The 17,427-nt window shown below is 47.5% G+C and overlaps 1 protein-coding gene and 1 long non-coding RNA gene across 5 annotated transcripts; one reads left to right on the plus strand and one right to left on the minus strand.

Moving 5' to 3' along the window:
• The first annotated feature begins 520 nt into the window (after positions 1-520).
• LOC118560248 lies at positions 521-2,426 on the plus strand. Its single transcript, XR_004929214.1, has 2 exons — positions 521-698; positions 811-2,426. It is a non-coding gene; the product is annotated as an uncharacterized LOC118560248 (long non-coding RNA).
• A 1-nt stretch (position 2,427) lies between these two features.
• LOC118556310 lies at positions 2,428-12,821 on the minus strand. 4 transcript variants are annotated; one of them, XM_036131094.1, is made up of 8 exons: positions 12,571-12,818; positions 12,107-12,271; positions 10,082-10,507; positions 8,309-8,857; positions 7,832-8,231; positions 7,692-7,760; positions 4,667-4,741; positions 2,428-4,584 (listed from the first exon to the last, which is right to left on the minus strand). In XM_036131094.1, the coding sequence occupies exons 3-8, from the start codon at positions 10,499-10,501 to the stop codon at positions 3,737-3,739; spliced, it is 2,361 nt and encodes a 786-aa protein (XP_035986987.1). In that variant the 5' UTR covers positions 10,502-10,507; positions 12,107-12,271; positions 12,571-12,818; the 3' UTR covers positions 2,428-3,736. The 4 variants fall into 4 exon arrangements, with proteins under 4 accessions (XP_035986987.1, XP_035986988.1, XP_035986986.1 ...); XM_036131095.1 differs by lacking the exon at positions 12,107-12,271 and having other exon boundaries at positions 7,692-7,757; positions 12,571-12,821; XM_036131093.1 differs by lacking the exon at positions 12,107-12,271.
• Positions 12,822-17,427: the final 4,606 nt, after the last annotated feature.

Here is a 17,427-nt window from a genome sequence, read left to right on the forward strand (position 1 = left end):
TCACTCGTCACATCGGCTCATACAAGAAGGTGCAGAGTAGGGAAGGTGCATTCAGTTATTTACAGTGAATCTTCATATATACAATGGATCAAGAAGAATACAAAAAAATACAAAAAGAAATAGGAATGGACATTTGATGTCTTATTTACACTCATAGAGGTCTATATATATATATAAACATATATATATACTTATATATATATGTTTATATATATATATATACTTATATATATATATAAACATATATATATATATACATATACATATATATATATATATATATATATATATATACGCCTACATACATACGTGCATACATTGTACATATATACATACATGTGTACTGACATATGTTCAGGTGGTGATAGCAGCAGAAGTCACTTCTTTCAGGATTATTGCACGGGTTGTAGTACAGTGTATTAAATATATAGTGTATAGTATGGAGCCGAGTCCTGGGGGGGCTGTAAGCTGGCTTTGTCTCCTGAGCGCAGGGTACGTGAGGAGGTCTGCGGTGTGAGGAGGAGATCTGTGGTGTGAGTAGGTCTGTGGTGTGAGGAGGGGGTCTGTGGTGTGAGGAGATCTTTGGGCAGAGGAGGTCTGTGGTGTGAGGAGATCTTTGGGGTAGAGGAGGTCTGTGGTGTAAGGGGGTCTGTGGTGTGAGGAGATCTTTGGGCAGAGGAGGTCTGTGGTGTGAGGAGGTCTGTGGTGTGAGGAGGGGGTCTGTGGTGTGAGGAGGGGGTCTGTGGTGTGAGGAGGTCTGTGGTGTGAGGAGGGGGTCTGTGGTGTGAGGAGATCTTTGGGGTAGAGGAGGTCTGTGGTGTGAGGAGATCTTTGGGGTAGAGGAGGTCTGTGGTGTGAGGAGGTCTTTGGGGTAGAGGAGGTCTGTGGTGTGAGAAGGTCTGTGGTGTGAGGAGGTCGGTGGTGTGAGAAGGTCTGTGGTGTGAGAAGGTCTGTGGTGTGAGGAGGTCGGTGGTGTGAGAAGGTCTGTGGTGTGAGGAGATCTTTGGGCAGAGGAGGTCTGTGGTGTGAGAAGGTCTGTGGTGTGAGGAGGTCGGTGGGGTAGGGAGCCAGTGAAGCGACTGAAGGATGGGTATGATGAGGTTGTATTGACGCACCCTCATCAGGACCCTAGCGCTGCTGTTCTGGGAGTGTAGCAGTTTTTGTTGGCTCTCTTTCTAGGAGTCCCAATGAGGTAAATGATACAATAAAGGTGTGGACCCGTTGTTCTGCACGTGACAGACCGAGTGTGGGTGGAGTTTGGCAATGTTACAGAGGTGGTAGAAGCAGGTCTTTCAGATGATTAATGTCGGTGTCAAAAGTGAGATGAGTGTCAATTTTAAAGCCAGCTTGGTGGCTGTAGATGACAGAGGTATGTTTTGACCAGAGAAGGTGATGTGTGTTAGGGAAGATGACCCGGTGTGGTGAGCCAACTAAGATAGCTTCTGTTTTTCAGCCATTAAGTTGGAGAAAGTTCTCAGCCATTCATGTCATTATCTCCTCAAGGCAGGTGCTCAATGATGATGATGACAATAACGAAGATAACGACGTCGATGATTTGGGACTCTGGCCCTCCCAAGGAGACACATTCTGTTCTCCCAGACAGGACTGATGCTCCCTGGGCGCTACACAGTAGCAGTCCACTGCTCCCCAAGGGTGATGGGTTAAAAGCAGAGAACGAATGTCTTTGTAATATATGTTTAATGACAATAAAGACAATATTATTCCTAATTTTATTATTAGGTACGACTGGAACGAGCTCAGGGCGGAGTCAGAGGCCGATGGTGAGGTGCTGAAGGAGGACGATGTGGTCGACTGTGTCAAACGCTGCAGATCCAGAAAGCTGAGGTGTGAAGGTACGGCGGTGTGAGACGCCATCAGCAGGTCTTTGGTGACTCTGACCAAAGGTGTTCCAGTGCTGTGGGCTGAACCAGAACCCGACTGGAGTTGAGATGGTTCTGAAGATAGGCAGCTTCCTCACTTCATCACAGGAACCGTCACTGTGAGATGAACTCTCCTGGCCTTCACTACACCTGAGGAGACAGAAGCCCTGGCTAACGTTCATTAGTCGGCCATTTTCTGCCTAATCCTGGCAGCAGAGGATACGACTCACTCTTCTCCTCACTGGACCGAGGTTCTCCACCCATCTGACCCAAACTTCTTCTTCCACTGCTGTTCTACGGGCCTGGAGCAATATTCAGAGTCCACGAAGCTTCAGGATCACGTTCCCCTCTAAGCCTAACCAGACTGGATCTGTTTTATCCGTCTAGATGTTTAGATGAAATGTTTCTGGTGCCTCCAGGTCTCCCTGGTAAAGGAACTTCCTGGTAAAATAAAGGTAAAATAAAAATGCAGAACCAAACATCTGAAACTATCGGACCTCAGAACCTGAACTTTACCACAGCTTTAATAAAACACTTAAACAGGAAGTAGAAGAAATTATTTATTACAATATAAAGTTTATCTGAAGCCCAACAATAAGCACCAATCTGTCCGTTCGGCACCAGAACCTCTATCCAACTGGATCAGGTGGCAGGTCCAGCACCGATGGTACCTGACAGAACCCAGTAAAGTCCAGCCAGGTTCTCTGGGTCTAAAGCCGATTCAAACAGGAGAAGCTGCCCTGGTCCAGTAGAAGGTTCTGGTGGATGAACCCCTCGGGTCTCTGACTAGAAGTTCTCTTCATATCCCGCTTCATATTAAACAGAACCTTTCCTGGTGAAACAGAAGTGCTGCAGGATGAGGAGCCACTGGTTCTGATTCTCTGATTTAAATAATGATTGGACTAAATTAATCTAGAACCGTTCTGGTTCTACCGACCAGCTGGGACACCGGGTCCACGTTCTCCTAAAAGCTCAGTTAATGTTTATTAGTGAGTCCGTTTGGTTCCTGTCTTGGTCACGGCGGGTCAGAACAATCCATCCAGAAACTCCAGAGTGGGTCACACTAGTAGAAGAACCTGGCACAGAACCAGAACACCCGGGATCTAAGACCTGCTTCTCCAGTTAGGTGGTTCTGGTGCTGCTGGGACAACCTGAGACCCGGTAAAGAAACAGACGAGTCCAACTTCAGGAGCCACTTTATTTCAGAGGCAACCGGTTCTGGTACCAGCAGCAGGTAACAGGCTCACACAGAACCCAGGAGAACCTCATGAAGGGAACAGAGTGAACCACAGAACAAATCTGCTCTCCAAGTGTCGACCCGGTCCAGGAGCCAGCAGAACCCTGGACTGTTTGGATCAGGAACCACAGCTGAGGTGATCAAACTTTGACCCAAAGGGTTCTGACTAGAGACGTCTGGACCTCCCTACTGAAGCTCCTACACCCCCACCCCCCACACACACACCCTCTGGACCAACCAGAACCTTTCATCAAGCTCACCAGAACTCAGTGATGAAATAAGACTGACTGAAGGTTCTAAAGGAACCGGTCAGGATCTGCAGAATATCTGAGGCAGGATCAGAACCCAAGTGACAGTGGTTCTGATGGTTCTCTGGACCTGAGACCTGTAATTATGACTCAGACCATTACTACCAGCGGAGTTCTTCACCAAAGTTCTGGTCCAGTTCTGGTGCCTGAAGAGTCAGAGAACCTCGCCCTGACGTTATTCTGGATCTGGTTTCCCTGCAGGTTCAGACAAACCAAAAGAACCAGAGCAGAACCCAACAGAACTGAGGCTACAGTCCGAGATGGAGGTGGTCTCTTCAGAACCGGACCTGAGACCAAACAGGGCCTGACCATCAGAACTGGACGTGACCAGAGAGTGGACCCGTTGGCGGTCCGATTGATGCAACTTCCTGGACGAGGTTCCGGCCCATAGGCCTGTTTAGCTGGTAGTTCTGAACCAGAACCTCGTCGGTCCAGTCAGTTCTGGTCAGCAGCGGTTCTATGTCGTGGCCCAGGGCCCGGTGCAGGACCGGGTACTGAGCGATAGGAGGTTCCCGGTCCAACAGAACCTGTCCGTGAGCTCGGAGAGGTCCGTCTGGTTCGTACGATGGGACCGGCAACACAGAGGTGTCCGGGTTCTGCAGCTGCTGGTTCTGGTGGTCCATTTGGACCTCACAGGGCTCCTGGTGGTCTAGTCTGGTGTGGAAGAACTGCTTCTTATTGGGACACTCCTGGTTCTGCTGGTCCTGCTGCTTCTTCTGGTTCCGAATGGCATTCTGGACCTGGTGGTTCACTTGGACCTGGTGTTGTGGCGTCTTCTGGTACTGAGAGTTCTGATGGTTCTGTTCCACCTGGGTCTGCTTGTGCTGGTTTGGATCGGGGTGTTTCTTCTGCTGGTCCAGTTGGGCCTGACAGGTCTGGGGGCGCTGCTTGTTCTGGTTCTGGTTCTGTTGAGCCTCCTCCTGGTCCATCATGGCGTGGAACTGCTGCTTCTTCTGGCTCTGGATCTGGTTGTGGACCTGGTTCTTGATGTCCTTCCAGTGTCTGCCCCTGAGGACGGGTTCCTGGTCCAGACAGCGCTGGCACACCTGCTTGCCCGGTACCGTCTGCAGCAGAACATGGACCCCCAGGTGCCTCCAGATGGCGTCCTTCTCTGCAGAGGACCAGGGCCGGCGCCGGACCTTCCTGGGGGAACCGGGAACTGGAAGACCAACAGACAGAGGAGACCTTCAGAGACCAAAGACCAGATGGACCTGCTGAGGTTCTACTGGACCTGGACCCACCTGGGAGGAGGCCCGGAGGTCTGGACTCTGGAGGAACCAAGGTGACCTCAGGTGTGTTCCCCGACTTGGAGCGAGCTGCAGGAAGACACAGATCCGTCAGGTTATGAGTAAAACCCAGAGACCAAAGCGCTGAACCATGCCAGAACCTCCATGCAGACCCGGCAGAAGGGGCGGCCATTGGGGGGCCGTACCCACCCTGGACTGGAAGCTGTCTTTTTATTTTTATTTTCAGTTTTTTTAACCTCAGAGTGGCCATCGTTCTATTAGTACTATCTTTGATGTGTCAGTCATACAATTCCACCAATCAAATCAACGACTGAAGGCAACATGCCAGCCAATCACAGCTGAGAGGGGCGGGTCTCTGGGTCAGACGTTCATAGCCTTCAGAGACGCTGCAGCTCGGCTGTGGTCACCGTCGGTGTTGGCAGGGATGGATATTCAGTCTGATTACCAAACAATAGCGTACCGCGAGCTATTTTTAGAAACGTAACGTCACGATGACCTCACATCACGTGGTACGCAGTGGGGCAAACTCCGGAAAGCCGCCGTTGTTTTGCTGTAAAAGAGACGTGCGTTACCCTTGGTTTTACTCAGTAAACGACTGCTTTTTCCAAATCTAAGACCATGGTTTTTAAACATTGTTGCTATGGAACGTGCAACAGCGACTCGAGTTACGCTGATCGGCCGCATATGAAGGATGTTTTCTTCAAGACTGCCAAGGAGAAATGTGAGCGCTGGAACACCGGTGCGGTCGGCCTACACAACAGTTCAACCCGGAAAAAGTTACCAAATTCAAGTACATATGTAGCAAGCATTTTGTCGGAGGAAAGGGCCCAACCGAAGAACATCCTGACCCAATTCCAGCGACATCAAGTCAAGGTAAGAGTATTTTGGTAGCCGACATGTTAATAAAGTAGCGCCTGCTACCATGATAGCATATAGGCTATCATGGTAGCAGGCGCTAACATGATAGCCTGCTACCAGGATAGCTTACTCAAAAACATTTCAAATGAGACAAACATTAAACATATACCCATTCCTGGACGGTGATTGCAAACAACAACAAAAAAACGGCCGACACTGCCATGATCGCCGCGCAGGAAAAAAAAACAAAGCTTACCGTTCATCAACTCGGCCGGTTTTCCATTTTTTTTAAGCCCTCGACACTCAAGCCATCGTTTGAGCTGAAGGTTGGTGTGTTCTTCGACAGTGCGACCAGTAATCCGTGTGCCTGGGACATCGTCTTGGGAAAGTTTAACGGCTGCAAAGTCGGTCATATCGCTGGTTCTGTTGCGCTTGTAATAGCTGGGTTATCCGTGCGTTCTCTCCTGTATGCCCTACCTAAGCGGCAAAAGGGGCGTTGCTCTTGAGACGGTGACGTCACGTGCGCGGTACGCCATTAGACGAAGAGACCAAGAAGCAAAGTAGAGCTGGAAGCAGCACTATTAATTTCTGTTTGAAACATCAGCATTGAAGTCTAAACTGGGGTAAAAATTCACACTGGCATGTTCTAACACATCAGAACATGCCAGTAGCACACAACTGCACTGAAGCAAAGAAAAACAACTTTTATCAATAGCTTCCCAACATGAGTAATAAATCTACCTTAATATAAACGTAATTTCTCTTATAGAGCTCAGACATTTCTCTTTCACAGCCATGAAATGTTTTAAGTTAATCATTAGAACTCAAACCCTCTAGGGGCGTTTACATTGACCAATACAATTTCATAGTGACACTCGATTAACTATTATTCTTTTCTTGTTTTATTATAACAATATTATTCATTATAACTATTATTCATTGATGATGTCAGATTCAATTCATTTAAAAAGTAAATCGACCAGTAAAATTAGTTCAATGAGATGGCATTTTATTAAATGGGTTTTAGTTTTTTTCCAGACATTGACAACTATTTTGATATATTTTGTTAGTAATTCTTTCTAAAAGCCCAACAAATTTCATGAAAAGCTTCCCAAATGTTTACATCCTGCCCATAAGCTATTTTAGTTCCAGCTTAATGTGTTTAAAAGAAGCCTAATTGGGTGGAAACCTGTCTAATTTGGTAACACTGACTACACTGTTGCTTTTTGTTTGTTACATTTTTTAGATTTTGGGATTTTATTGAGAGTTTCTTTCTCAGCGCTGTAGTTGTCACAGAGCCACTGTTCAGCCTGAAGCCCCCCCCCCCCCCCTTTAATTTGTTTCTGCAGCCGGGTCTGCCTCCATGAGACAGAGGAGAACCAAACCCAGAACCTAGAACCCAGAACAATAGACGACTGGAACCAAATCAGACCCTCAGGGTGAGGGTCTCCTCTACCTTCAGCCTGGTTTCAGGTGAGCTCAGAGGAGGAACCTGAGGAACCTGAAGGAACCTAAGGGAACCTGAAGGAAACTGAGGAACCTGAGGAACCTGAGGGAACCTGAGGAACCAGAAGGAACCTAAGGGAACCTGAAGGAACCCGAAGGAACCTGAGGAACCTGAAGGAACCTCAAGGACCTGAGGGAACCTGAGGAACCAGAAGGAACCTAAGGGAACCTGAAGGAACCCGAAGGAACCTGAGGAACCTGAAGGAACCTTAAAGAACCTGAGGCTTTTCATGTCTTTTTACTGTGGAACAACCTCAGGACACCAGGCTGGTTCTGTTGGTGGTTTTAAAGCTACGTTAAAGATCTACTCGTTTATTCTGTGTTACTAGTAGTTAAATGTATTCTTCTGTTGGTTTATCTGTTTTTATCTATTTTATCTGTTTGGTTTTTATTTGGGTTATTATGGGAAACTATTATGGGTTATTATCGCTTTTTGGTGGTTCAGCTCTTTGTATGGGTTTATAAATAAAGTTATTATTATTATTATTATTATTATTATTATTATTATTATTATTATTATTATTATTATTATTATTATTATGATGCAGTAACTGAGGTACTTTTTAGGGAGAAGTAACTAGTAACTATAGTTACTTTATAAAGTAAGTCCACCCTGGTCGACAGCAGGGAGAGGAACCTCTGAGTCAGAACTCACCATCGGGTCTGGGGTTCTTGTCGGTTCTGGGCTGACCCGGTTGTTTTTTGGTTCCGTCTCCTCCCTCTGCTGCAGACAGAAAGCGTGGGTCAGTCCTGTGATGCGGTTCTCTGGCCCTGCTCATAGGTGCTGGTTCTTACCAGGGTCCGGGTCGGGGTTCTGCAGGCCCAGGTGGTCCCACTCCCGGCCCAGCATGTGGTAGAAGTCGGTGGTTCTGGCCGCGGCCTCCCAGTCTCCGTCCTGCAGACTCTCCCCGATGGCGATCTCGCAGACGGACTTCAGGGTGGTCTTCACCGACAGCGGGGGCCGGCTCCACCGGTACCCGGCGGCCTTCCTGGCGGCAGACAGAGCCAGGCTGAGCTGACCCGGTACCAGCAGGTCCTGCAGGTTCTGGACGTCCGGGTCCAGAGACTTGGCGGCCAGCAGCAGGCGGCCCAGCTCCCGCAGCTTCTGGCTGACGTACTCGTAGCTCCGCCGGCTGCCGTCGCGGCTCCCCATCAGCTTGTTGCCGTACTTACAGATCAGCCAGTCAGACTTCACCTGGGGAGAAAGGGGGAGGAGTTAGAGAGAGGGGCGGGGCCAGAGACAGGTAAACCCAGCAGGGGGAGGGGCGGGACCTCGTAGGACACGTTGTCCTGGTTCATGCGGTGCAAGATCTCACTGCAGCTCTCTGAGGCGCCGCTGGAGATGGGCAGCAGGCGGGACGCTGCGGCCTGGACCCGGCTCTTCTTCTTAGGCTGGTTCTGTCCTGGGTTCTGGTTCTGATCCACACCGGGCTCAGAACTGAGGGTCTGGCTGTCTTTGTGCTCAGAGCTGTGGTCTGGAGCCTCTTCAGAGGTCTCAGCAGCTGGATCCTTGGGCTCTGAGGCGGGGCCGTCTACGGGGGGACCGTCTACGGCGGGATCGTCTACGGCGGTGTCCGCGGCGACGGCGGTGTCCACGGCGACGGCGGTCTCGTCTACGGCGGTGTCCGCGCCGTCGGTGGTGTCCACGGCGACGTCCGTGGCGTCGGCGGCGAGCTTCTTCCGACACGACACCTGATGCCTCCAGAGGTCGGCCCGCAGGAAGAAGCCCAGGCAGAGCGGGCAGGGCAGGTAGTTCCTGGCATCCACCTCCTCTGAGGGCTGCCGCCACGGGACGATCTCACCGCATCCCTGCCGGATCACCTGAGGGACACACGCTGACAGGTCAAAGGTCAACAGAGAAGGTCTAAATGTTCGACCTGGACCAGGAAACACCAGACATCGTAGAACCACTAGAAGGTTCTGGTCCTCTGAACCCAGACAGCGAGCAGCAGGAGGTTCTGGTTCTGTTAGTTCTCTATATGCCAGCCTGAGAGTTAGAAAATAGACCCCAGAACCTCATGGTTCTGGTGTTCTGGAGCGGGTCGGTACCGGGTCGCAGCATCAAGTCTGGTCCGGAGACAGGAAGATTTATCCAGACCAGTAAACACGGCGCTGCAAAGATCTAAAGGCTCGTTCTCTCTGTTCCAGCTTCAGATGTTCTGGATCAGAATGTTCTTAAGGGACAGAAACAGGAACCAGGCAGAGAATTTACCTTTGGGTCAGAACCCAGAGAAGAACCGGACATTTCACCAAGATGTCTGGTGCTGGACTGAGGAGGTGGAGCCTGACTGACGTCTGTGTGACGTTCAGGAGGAGATCTGGTCACAAAGTCAGTGTTTTGTTTTTAAACACCGACTCTGTGACCAGATCAGCATGGGGCTCAGTGAAAACAATGGTTGGGTTAAACAGAATCAGACATACTTTAATAATCACAAAGGAAATTACTTTTGTTACACGCTCCAGAAATACACACATTTATATATATATTTACAACATTCCACACAAGGTAATATAATATATACATATATATTACATATAAACGATAAAAAAACTCAAAGAACTTGGCATTGGACGGTAACCCAACTGAACACTTTTACAAACGGTTTGATAGGAAATATGATTTCAGATTTTAAACAGGAACTGCTAACTACTACCAAGCCAGCCACTTGTTTTTCCTTCCAAATGTGGTAAAGATCTTTAAATATTGCAAAGTTCAAACTAGCCCTGGACCAGACAACATATGCGGTCGTCTGCTGTCCTGCTGTGCAGAGCAGCTTGGTCCGATTTTTAAACACATTTTCAATTTGTCTATGGCCCTTCAGACAGTTCCTGATCTATGGAAACGATCCATAATAGTTCCTATAGGGAAAAATAACCACCCAAAGACCCTGAATGACTTCAGGTCTATAATCCTCACTTCTCTTGTAATGAAGTCTTTGAAAAGCTGGCCAAAAAGAACATTATCCTGAGAACCAATCACCTGCTAGACCCCATGAAATCTGGATCCTCAGGAAGTCCCAGAAACATCTCCTGACGTAGACCCACCTCGATGTTGTGCAGGTAGTTGCCTCTGCAGCGCAGGTGTTCCAGCAGCAGGTGGCGCTGCTTGGACCCGGTGGGCAGGGCGCCGGCAGCCATCACTTCCTGCTGGTCGGCGTGTTTCCTGAGGAGGTGGCGGGAGATCTTCACCTGCGGTCGGCGGCAGAACACGCAGTAGTGCTTCTTGTCCCAGCGCCGCTTCCCGCCCCACGTCCTCTTCACCGTCACGCCCTCCTCCGCCTCCTGGCCCCGCCTCTTCAGCTTCTGGCCCCGCCTCTTCTCCGCCAGGCCCCGCCTCTTTCCTCTCTGGACTCTCCTCCCTACGGGCCGGCGCCGGGCCTGGCTGGACGCGGCTTTAGGCTGGACCTCGGCCTGGTTCACCGGGGCTACGTCAGCATCCTCCTCCATGGCAACAGCGGTCTCCATGACGACCTGAGCATCACACAGGGACACAGGTAACCAGGTTAACCCCAGAACCCCGGATCTGACCCCAGAACCCCAGATCTGACTCCAGAACCCCGGATCTGACCACAGAACCCCAGATCTGACCCCAGAACCCCAGAACCCCAGAACTGACCCCAGAACCCCGGATCTGACCCCAGAACCCCAGAACTGACCCCAGAACCCCAGAACTGACCACAGAACCCCGGATCTGACCCCAGAACCCCAGAACCCCAGAACCCCGGATCTGACTCCAGAACCCCAGATCTGACTCCAGAACCCCAGATCTGACCCCAGAACCCCAGAACCGTCCACAGAACCCCAGATCTGACCCCAGAACCCCAGAACCCCCCGGATCTGACCCCAGAACCCCAGAACCGTCCACAGAACCCCAGATCTGACCCCAGAACTGACTCCAGAACCTCGGGTCTGACCACAGAACCCCAGATCTGACCCCAGAACCACAGAACCGACCCCAGAACCCCAGATCTGACCCCAGAACCCCAGATCTGACCCCAGAACCACAGAACCGACCCCAGAACCACAGATCTGACTCCAGAACCCCAGAACCGACCACAGAACCCCAGAACCGACCACAGAACCCCACAACTGACCCCAGAACCCCAGATCTGACTCCAGAACCCCGGATCTGACCCCAGAACCCCAGAACCGACCCTAAAACCCTGGATCTGACCCCAGAACCCCACAACTGACCCCAGAACCCCAGAACTGACCCCAGAACCCCGGGTCTGACCACAGAACCCCACAACTGACCCCAGAACCCCAGAACTGACCCCAGAACCCCGGGTCTGACCACAGAACCCCACAACTGACCCCAGAACCCCAGATCTGACTCCAGAACCCCGGATCTGACCCCAGAACCCCAGAACCGACCCTAAAACCCTGGATCTGACCCCAGAACCCCACAACTGACCCCAGAACCCCAGAACTGACCCCAGAACCCCGGGTCTGACCACAGAACCCCACAACTGACCCCAGAACCCCGGATCTGACCCCAGAACCCCAGAACCAACCACAGAACCCCAGGTCTGACCCCAAAACCCCCGACCTGACCCCAGAACCCCAGAACCCCGGATCTGACCCCAGAACCCCGGATCGGTACCAAAGAACCCCAGAACTGACCCCAGAACCCCAGATCTGACCCCAGAACCGACCCTAAAACCCCGGATCTGACCACAGAACCGACCCTAAAACCCCGGATCTGACCACAGATCTGACCCCAGAACCCCAGAACTGACTCCAGAACCTCGGGTCTGACCACAGATCTGACCCCAGAACCGACCACAGAACCCCAGAACTGACCCCAGAACCCCAGAACTGACCCCAGAACCCCGGATCGGTACCAAAGACAACGGTGTGAGCGGACCTCAGGATAGTTCATATGCTGCTGCTACATTAAACAAGAAATGGTGAAATAATCTGCAGTTCTGACCCAAACACCTGCACAGGTGAAACCTGCACAGGTGAAAGCAGCACCAACAACAAAATAAATAAAAAATCTATTCACTAAGTAAAAATAAAGCAAAGATAAAAACAGATAAAAACTTAAATTCAGACAAACTGTTGAACCTGCAGCCGGTGATCAGAACCTGTGGTTCTGATGTCCTCTGGAGGGCTGGTACCAACGTGCAGGTCCGGGTTCTGGGTGCCGATTTGTCGGGCTTTGTACCAGGTTCTGCTCTGTGACCCATAAAAACCCAACGGAACCTGGAACTGGGTCTGGTACCGCCGGGACTGTAAAATATGACGTTTAGTCAATGGAGTCCGCCCCAATGCTCGTTTCCTCTCTTCCTCTCTAGAACCGGGCCTTAACCCGAACCGCCCCGATCAGAACCGTGTCTGGACTGACCCACACAGATGCAGGTGTGACGGGGACCAGCGAACCCGGTTCGGCCGCAGATAGAACCAGAACCTGGACCTGTCCGGTAACGGAACCAGGCTGACAGCAGCTAGACGGAGCCGCAGCTGAGGACCCACAGAGGAAGGGACCGAACCTAACAGAACCCAACAGAACCAAACAGAACCATCCTTACCTTAGGAACGACTCCGAACTCTTCTTCTTTGTTTTGTCAGCTCTTCTTCTTCTCCTGTAGCGCCGGTGCTGTGCTGCCCTCTGCTGGACCGGTTCCGACAGGTGATCCTGCGGTTCTGCCAGGTTCTGCTCCCCAGCGTCTCTCTGCAGCTGAGCCTCCCGGTTCTGGCATGGTGGAACTGGTTCAGAACCTGACAAAACCTGCTGGGAACATCTGGGCCAGGCTGGTGTCAGCTGGTGAGTCCAGCAGAGCTGGAGTTCTGGATCACTGGGTCAGTCTGTGTCAGTCCAGGTCAGTCTGGGTCAGTCAGAGTGAGTTTTGGGTCAGTCTGGGTCAGTTTTCAGTCAGTTTTGGGTCAGTCTGGTTCAGTTTTGGGTCAGTCTGGGTCAGTCTGGGTCAGTCAGAGTCAGTCTGGGTCAGTCAGAGTGAGTTTTGGGTCAGTCTGGGTCAGTTTTCAGTCAGTTTTGGGTCAGTCTGGTTCAGTTTTGGGTCAGTCTGGGTCAGTCTGGGTCAGTCAGAGTCAGTCTGGGTCAGTTTGTGGTCAGTTTTGGGTCAATCTGGGTCAGTCAGAGCCAGTTTTGGGTCCGTTTTGGGTCAGTCTGGGTCAGTTTTGGGTCAGTCTGGGTCAATCTGGGTCAGTCAGAGCCAATTTTGGGTCGGTCTGGGTCAGTTTTGGGTCAGTCTGGGTCAGTCTGGTGTCAGTACCTCAGGTCATAATGAGGAGTACGTGGTGTAAAGGTGGACCAGCGTTTATTATTCTTAAAGTGAGACTCTCCTCTAAACAGAACCACTTCTACAGAGGATTCATCTATTTAACATAATTAATCTGATTTTACATGGAACTTAGTTTTACTGGCCGTTTCCTCCAGTTATGTCAGAATATCCATTAATGTTGCAAAATAATATTTATATTAGTTATCATTTAATGATTTTAATGTTATCAAAGATATTTATATTTTGAAGTATTAAAAAGCATCACACAGGCAGTCAGATCCAAAGACTCTTCACTGTAACACAAACTCTGCCTGTCCTGACAGAAAAGTCGTGTTCTGTCTGCAGGAAAACTAAACGGCTGTCCTCATTGATCTCACAATGGAGAAATTATCTTCTGCATCTTAACCCATCACCATGGGGAGCAGTGGGCTGCCATGTGTGCCGCCTGGGGACCAGTGTGGGGTTAAGGGTCTTGCTCAGGGACCCAGAGTGCAGGCACTGGGGATTGGTACTTGCAACCTTGTCAGAGCGAGCTGCTCTAACCACTATAGACCACCTCTCCTCCAAAGACCTGGACATGAGCCGTAGTAGCCACAGTAGCCGTAGTAGCCATAGTAGCCACAGTAGCCGTAGTAGCCATAGTAGCCGTAGTAGCCGTAGTAGCCATAGTAGCCATAGTAGCCATAGTAACCATAGTAGCCATAGTAACCATAGTAGCCATAGTAGCCATAGTAGCCGTAGTAGCCATAGTAGCCGTAGTAGCCGTAGTAGCCATAGTAGCCATTATAGCCATAGTAGCCATAGTAGCCATAGTAACCATAGTAGCCGTAGTAGCCATAGTAGCCACAGTAGCCATAGTAGCCGTAGTAGCCATAGTAGCCTCCCAGCAGAGCGTGAAACGGACAGGTCCAGCAGCTTCTAGATAATCCAGGCCTGGGTTTCTGTCCACAGTTAGTTTCCTCTCTGAAACCCTCAGTTTTTATCTGCCACTCAGACAGAAGGGGCTCTGCTGGTCTATGCACAGCTGACCAGGACCATAATAACACAGGCGGGGCCTGGGTGGAGACGGGCCTGGAACGCGCTGGACGACTAAATATGAATATTTAGAAATAGCTGGGTGACTAAATAACTAATAATATAAGATTTTATTTATGTAGAAATGTATTATTTAGAATTAGCTGGGTAACTTAATAACCCACCTGTGATTATATTTATAGGACATTTATTATTTAGAACTAGCTGGGTGACTAAATATGAATATTTAGAAATAGCTGGGCGACTAACTTACCTGTGATTATATTTATGGGAAAATGATTATTTAGAAGGGCAGAAGTTGTATCATAGATGGATGAAGACACTCTGGTTCATGCTGGAGCAATGGAGGAGAAAGTGTTGCAGTCATAAATGCTCTATGTTATCACGTCTATTTTGGTTCCTTCCTTAAACGTTCTGGAAAGAAGTAAAAGATGTTCTGAAGCAGATCCTCCAACAGAACCTGCCCTCACAGTGGCGGTACTGGTATCCACCGGTACCTCATAATGCTGGCAGGAGACCACTGAGCTAAATAATACACTGGAGTGCTAATAGCCGCTGTTTGAACGAGTCGCTGTGAAGCCACCAGCCGCCATATTGGTACTCCCTATTTTCCTCCAGTAACTAGGGAATATGTGCGCTACAGCATCGAATAACGATGATTTTCTCATGTTCAGGGGGGCTTAAAACTTTTAAAATGTCAGATGTGCTGAAATATTTAGCATTTTATTCATTTAAATGTATTACATTTATTAATATATAAATAACAATATACAAAAACATATATTTACATATGTGTATACATATGTATACATATATACATATACACATACTTATATATACATATATATATTTAATATGAATAAGATGTAAAATATTTCAGCACCTAATTTCCTAGTAGTTGATAGTGTTAGTACATCCACTGACTGTAGAATTACCTGTGAAACGTTTTCACTCAGCCAGAAAACTGCTTGTTGTTCCAAGCAAATCCTGTGGGATTCTGTGAGAGTAGGGAGGAGCAAGATGGCGGCCAGTGACTTCAGTTTTTCGGCAAAATCAGCACTCCAGTGTATAATAGAGCTCAGTGCAGGGGACCCATAACATAGATATCCATAATAAAGGCTAGATGTCTTACGGCGGAGTCTCAAACGTCATCACCGGCGGCCATCTTGCCTCAGGCAAGCTTTCTGGCGTGCTCTGTGGTACCTAATGTAAGGTGAGTGATCAGCACGAACACAAATACTCTTATCTCATTGAATTCTTGACGGATTTACAAACAGTTTGGTTTCTTACAAACGTTATGAACGTGGCTATAATTCTTGACGCTTGAACTTGTCAAAATTGCAGATTTTCTTGTTGAAAAATGACTTAATCATGCAGCATAGTTGTGCATCACGGCTACTTGCGCAAGTTATCAAGGCTGAGACCACTGGTCAATTATATAGGTTTTACTGACACCAATAACGATTGTATGACAATTACTCTTTGGTGTAAATTTGAGGGAAATCAATCTCACAATGGTCCAAAAAAATAAATGTTCCCCTAATTTCCCCATGGTTATTATAAATTATTTTAATATACCAACTCTTATTTCAGGATTTGTTGAGCGACAGGCTCTGAAGAAGCTGTCCTGTGATGTCTGCCGTGCCAGCTTGGTAACAGATGCTGCATCTGCCATCAAGGACCAGAGCTACCACCTGCTGAAGTTAAAAAAACACTGGAGGTCTGGTGATTCCATCAGAAGGCACAGTGATGGTAGTCAGGGCAGCAGAGTGGGTCATTCGTCAGACCTGTCTATGGCAAAGACAGCCACCACCATACGCTGTTAACGTTGGTTGTGTCCTTGTTTTTTTAAGTTAAGGCTGCACCACATTGCCAAAATAACTAACCTTAGCTTACAGAGGAACAACATGCAACAGAAGCTCAATAAAACCATCCTTTTCAAAGGGCATTAGCCAAGCTATGTTTTTTGGGTAATTTTTTAAATCTCTGTCTTCCATGTGTATACCATCACAGTAGTGTAGGTGGGGATTTCAACATGCTACATCTATATATACTTGTGAAGGGGACTATTGTACCAATTTTTATAGCAAATAAATGTCACTTTTATAATGGTTTAAAAATAGGAACTTTTGTGTAATTACTCCTGATATATAATCCGAATAGTCTACATGAAACTTCAAAGTGTTACCTTTAATTTGAAACCTGGATTATGCTTCTACACCAAGAGGTTGCCACACAATAAGCCTTTTTTGTCAGTATTTCATATTTTATTATAACAGTAATATTCATATTATAAAAGTATGTATGTAAATATAAATAAATTAGGACTGTGAAATAATTAATCACACCCAAATAAAAGTATGTATATATATATATATATATATATATATATATATATATATGTATGTATATATATATATATGTATGTATGTATGTATGTGTGTATATATATATATATATGTATGTGTGTATATATATATATATATATATATATGTATGTGTATATATATATATATATGTATATATACATGTGTGTATATATATATATATATATATATATATATGTGTATATATATATGTATATATATATATATATGTATATATATATATATATATGTATATATATGTGTATGTATATATATATATATATATATATATATATATATATATATGTGTATATGTATATATATATGTATATATATATATATATATATATGTGTATATATATATATCATGTTGCCATTCTGTACACTGAGTTTTAATAGCATATATTGATTTAACATAAATACCTTGTGCATGTGTATATTTATTGCACCTGTATGTTCTATTCACTGAGCTATATAATACACTGGAGTGCTGATTTTGCCGAAAAACTGAAGTCACTAGCCGCCATCTTGCTACTCCCTACTCTCACAGAATCCCATAGGATTTGGTTGCAACAACAAGCAGTTTTCTGGCTGTGTGAAACGTTTCACAGGTAATTCTACAGTCAGTGGATGTACTAACACTATCTACTACTAGGAAATTAGGTGCTGAAATATTTTACATGTTATTCATATTAAATATATATATATGTATATATAAGTATGTGTATATGTATATATGTAT

This window comes from Fundulus heteroclitus, unplaced genomic scaffold (assembly GCF_011125445.2).
Source record: "Fundulus heteroclitus isolate FHET01 unplaced genomic scaffold, MU-UCD_Fhet_4.1 scaffold_41, whole genome shotgun sequence".
NCBI lineage: Eukaryota > Metazoa > Chordata > Actinopteri > Cyprinodontiformes > Fundulidae > Fundulus > Fundulus heteroclitus.

Bases quoted from the DNA above. Each gene is read 5' to 3' on its own strand.
- LOC118556310 (XM_036131093.1), bottom strand. From the start codon at position 10,501: ATGGAGACCGCTGTTGCCATGGAGGAGGATGCTGACGTAGCCCCGGTG. The intron at 8,232-8,308 runs GTCCCGCCCCTC...CTTTCTCCCCAG, and splicing joins AGGACAACGTGTCCTACGAG to GTGAAGTCTGACTGGCTGAT. The intron at 7,761-7,831 runs GTAAGAACCAGC...TTCTGTCTGCAG, and splicing joins GAACCCCGACCCGGACCCTG to CAGAGGGAGGAGACGGAACC.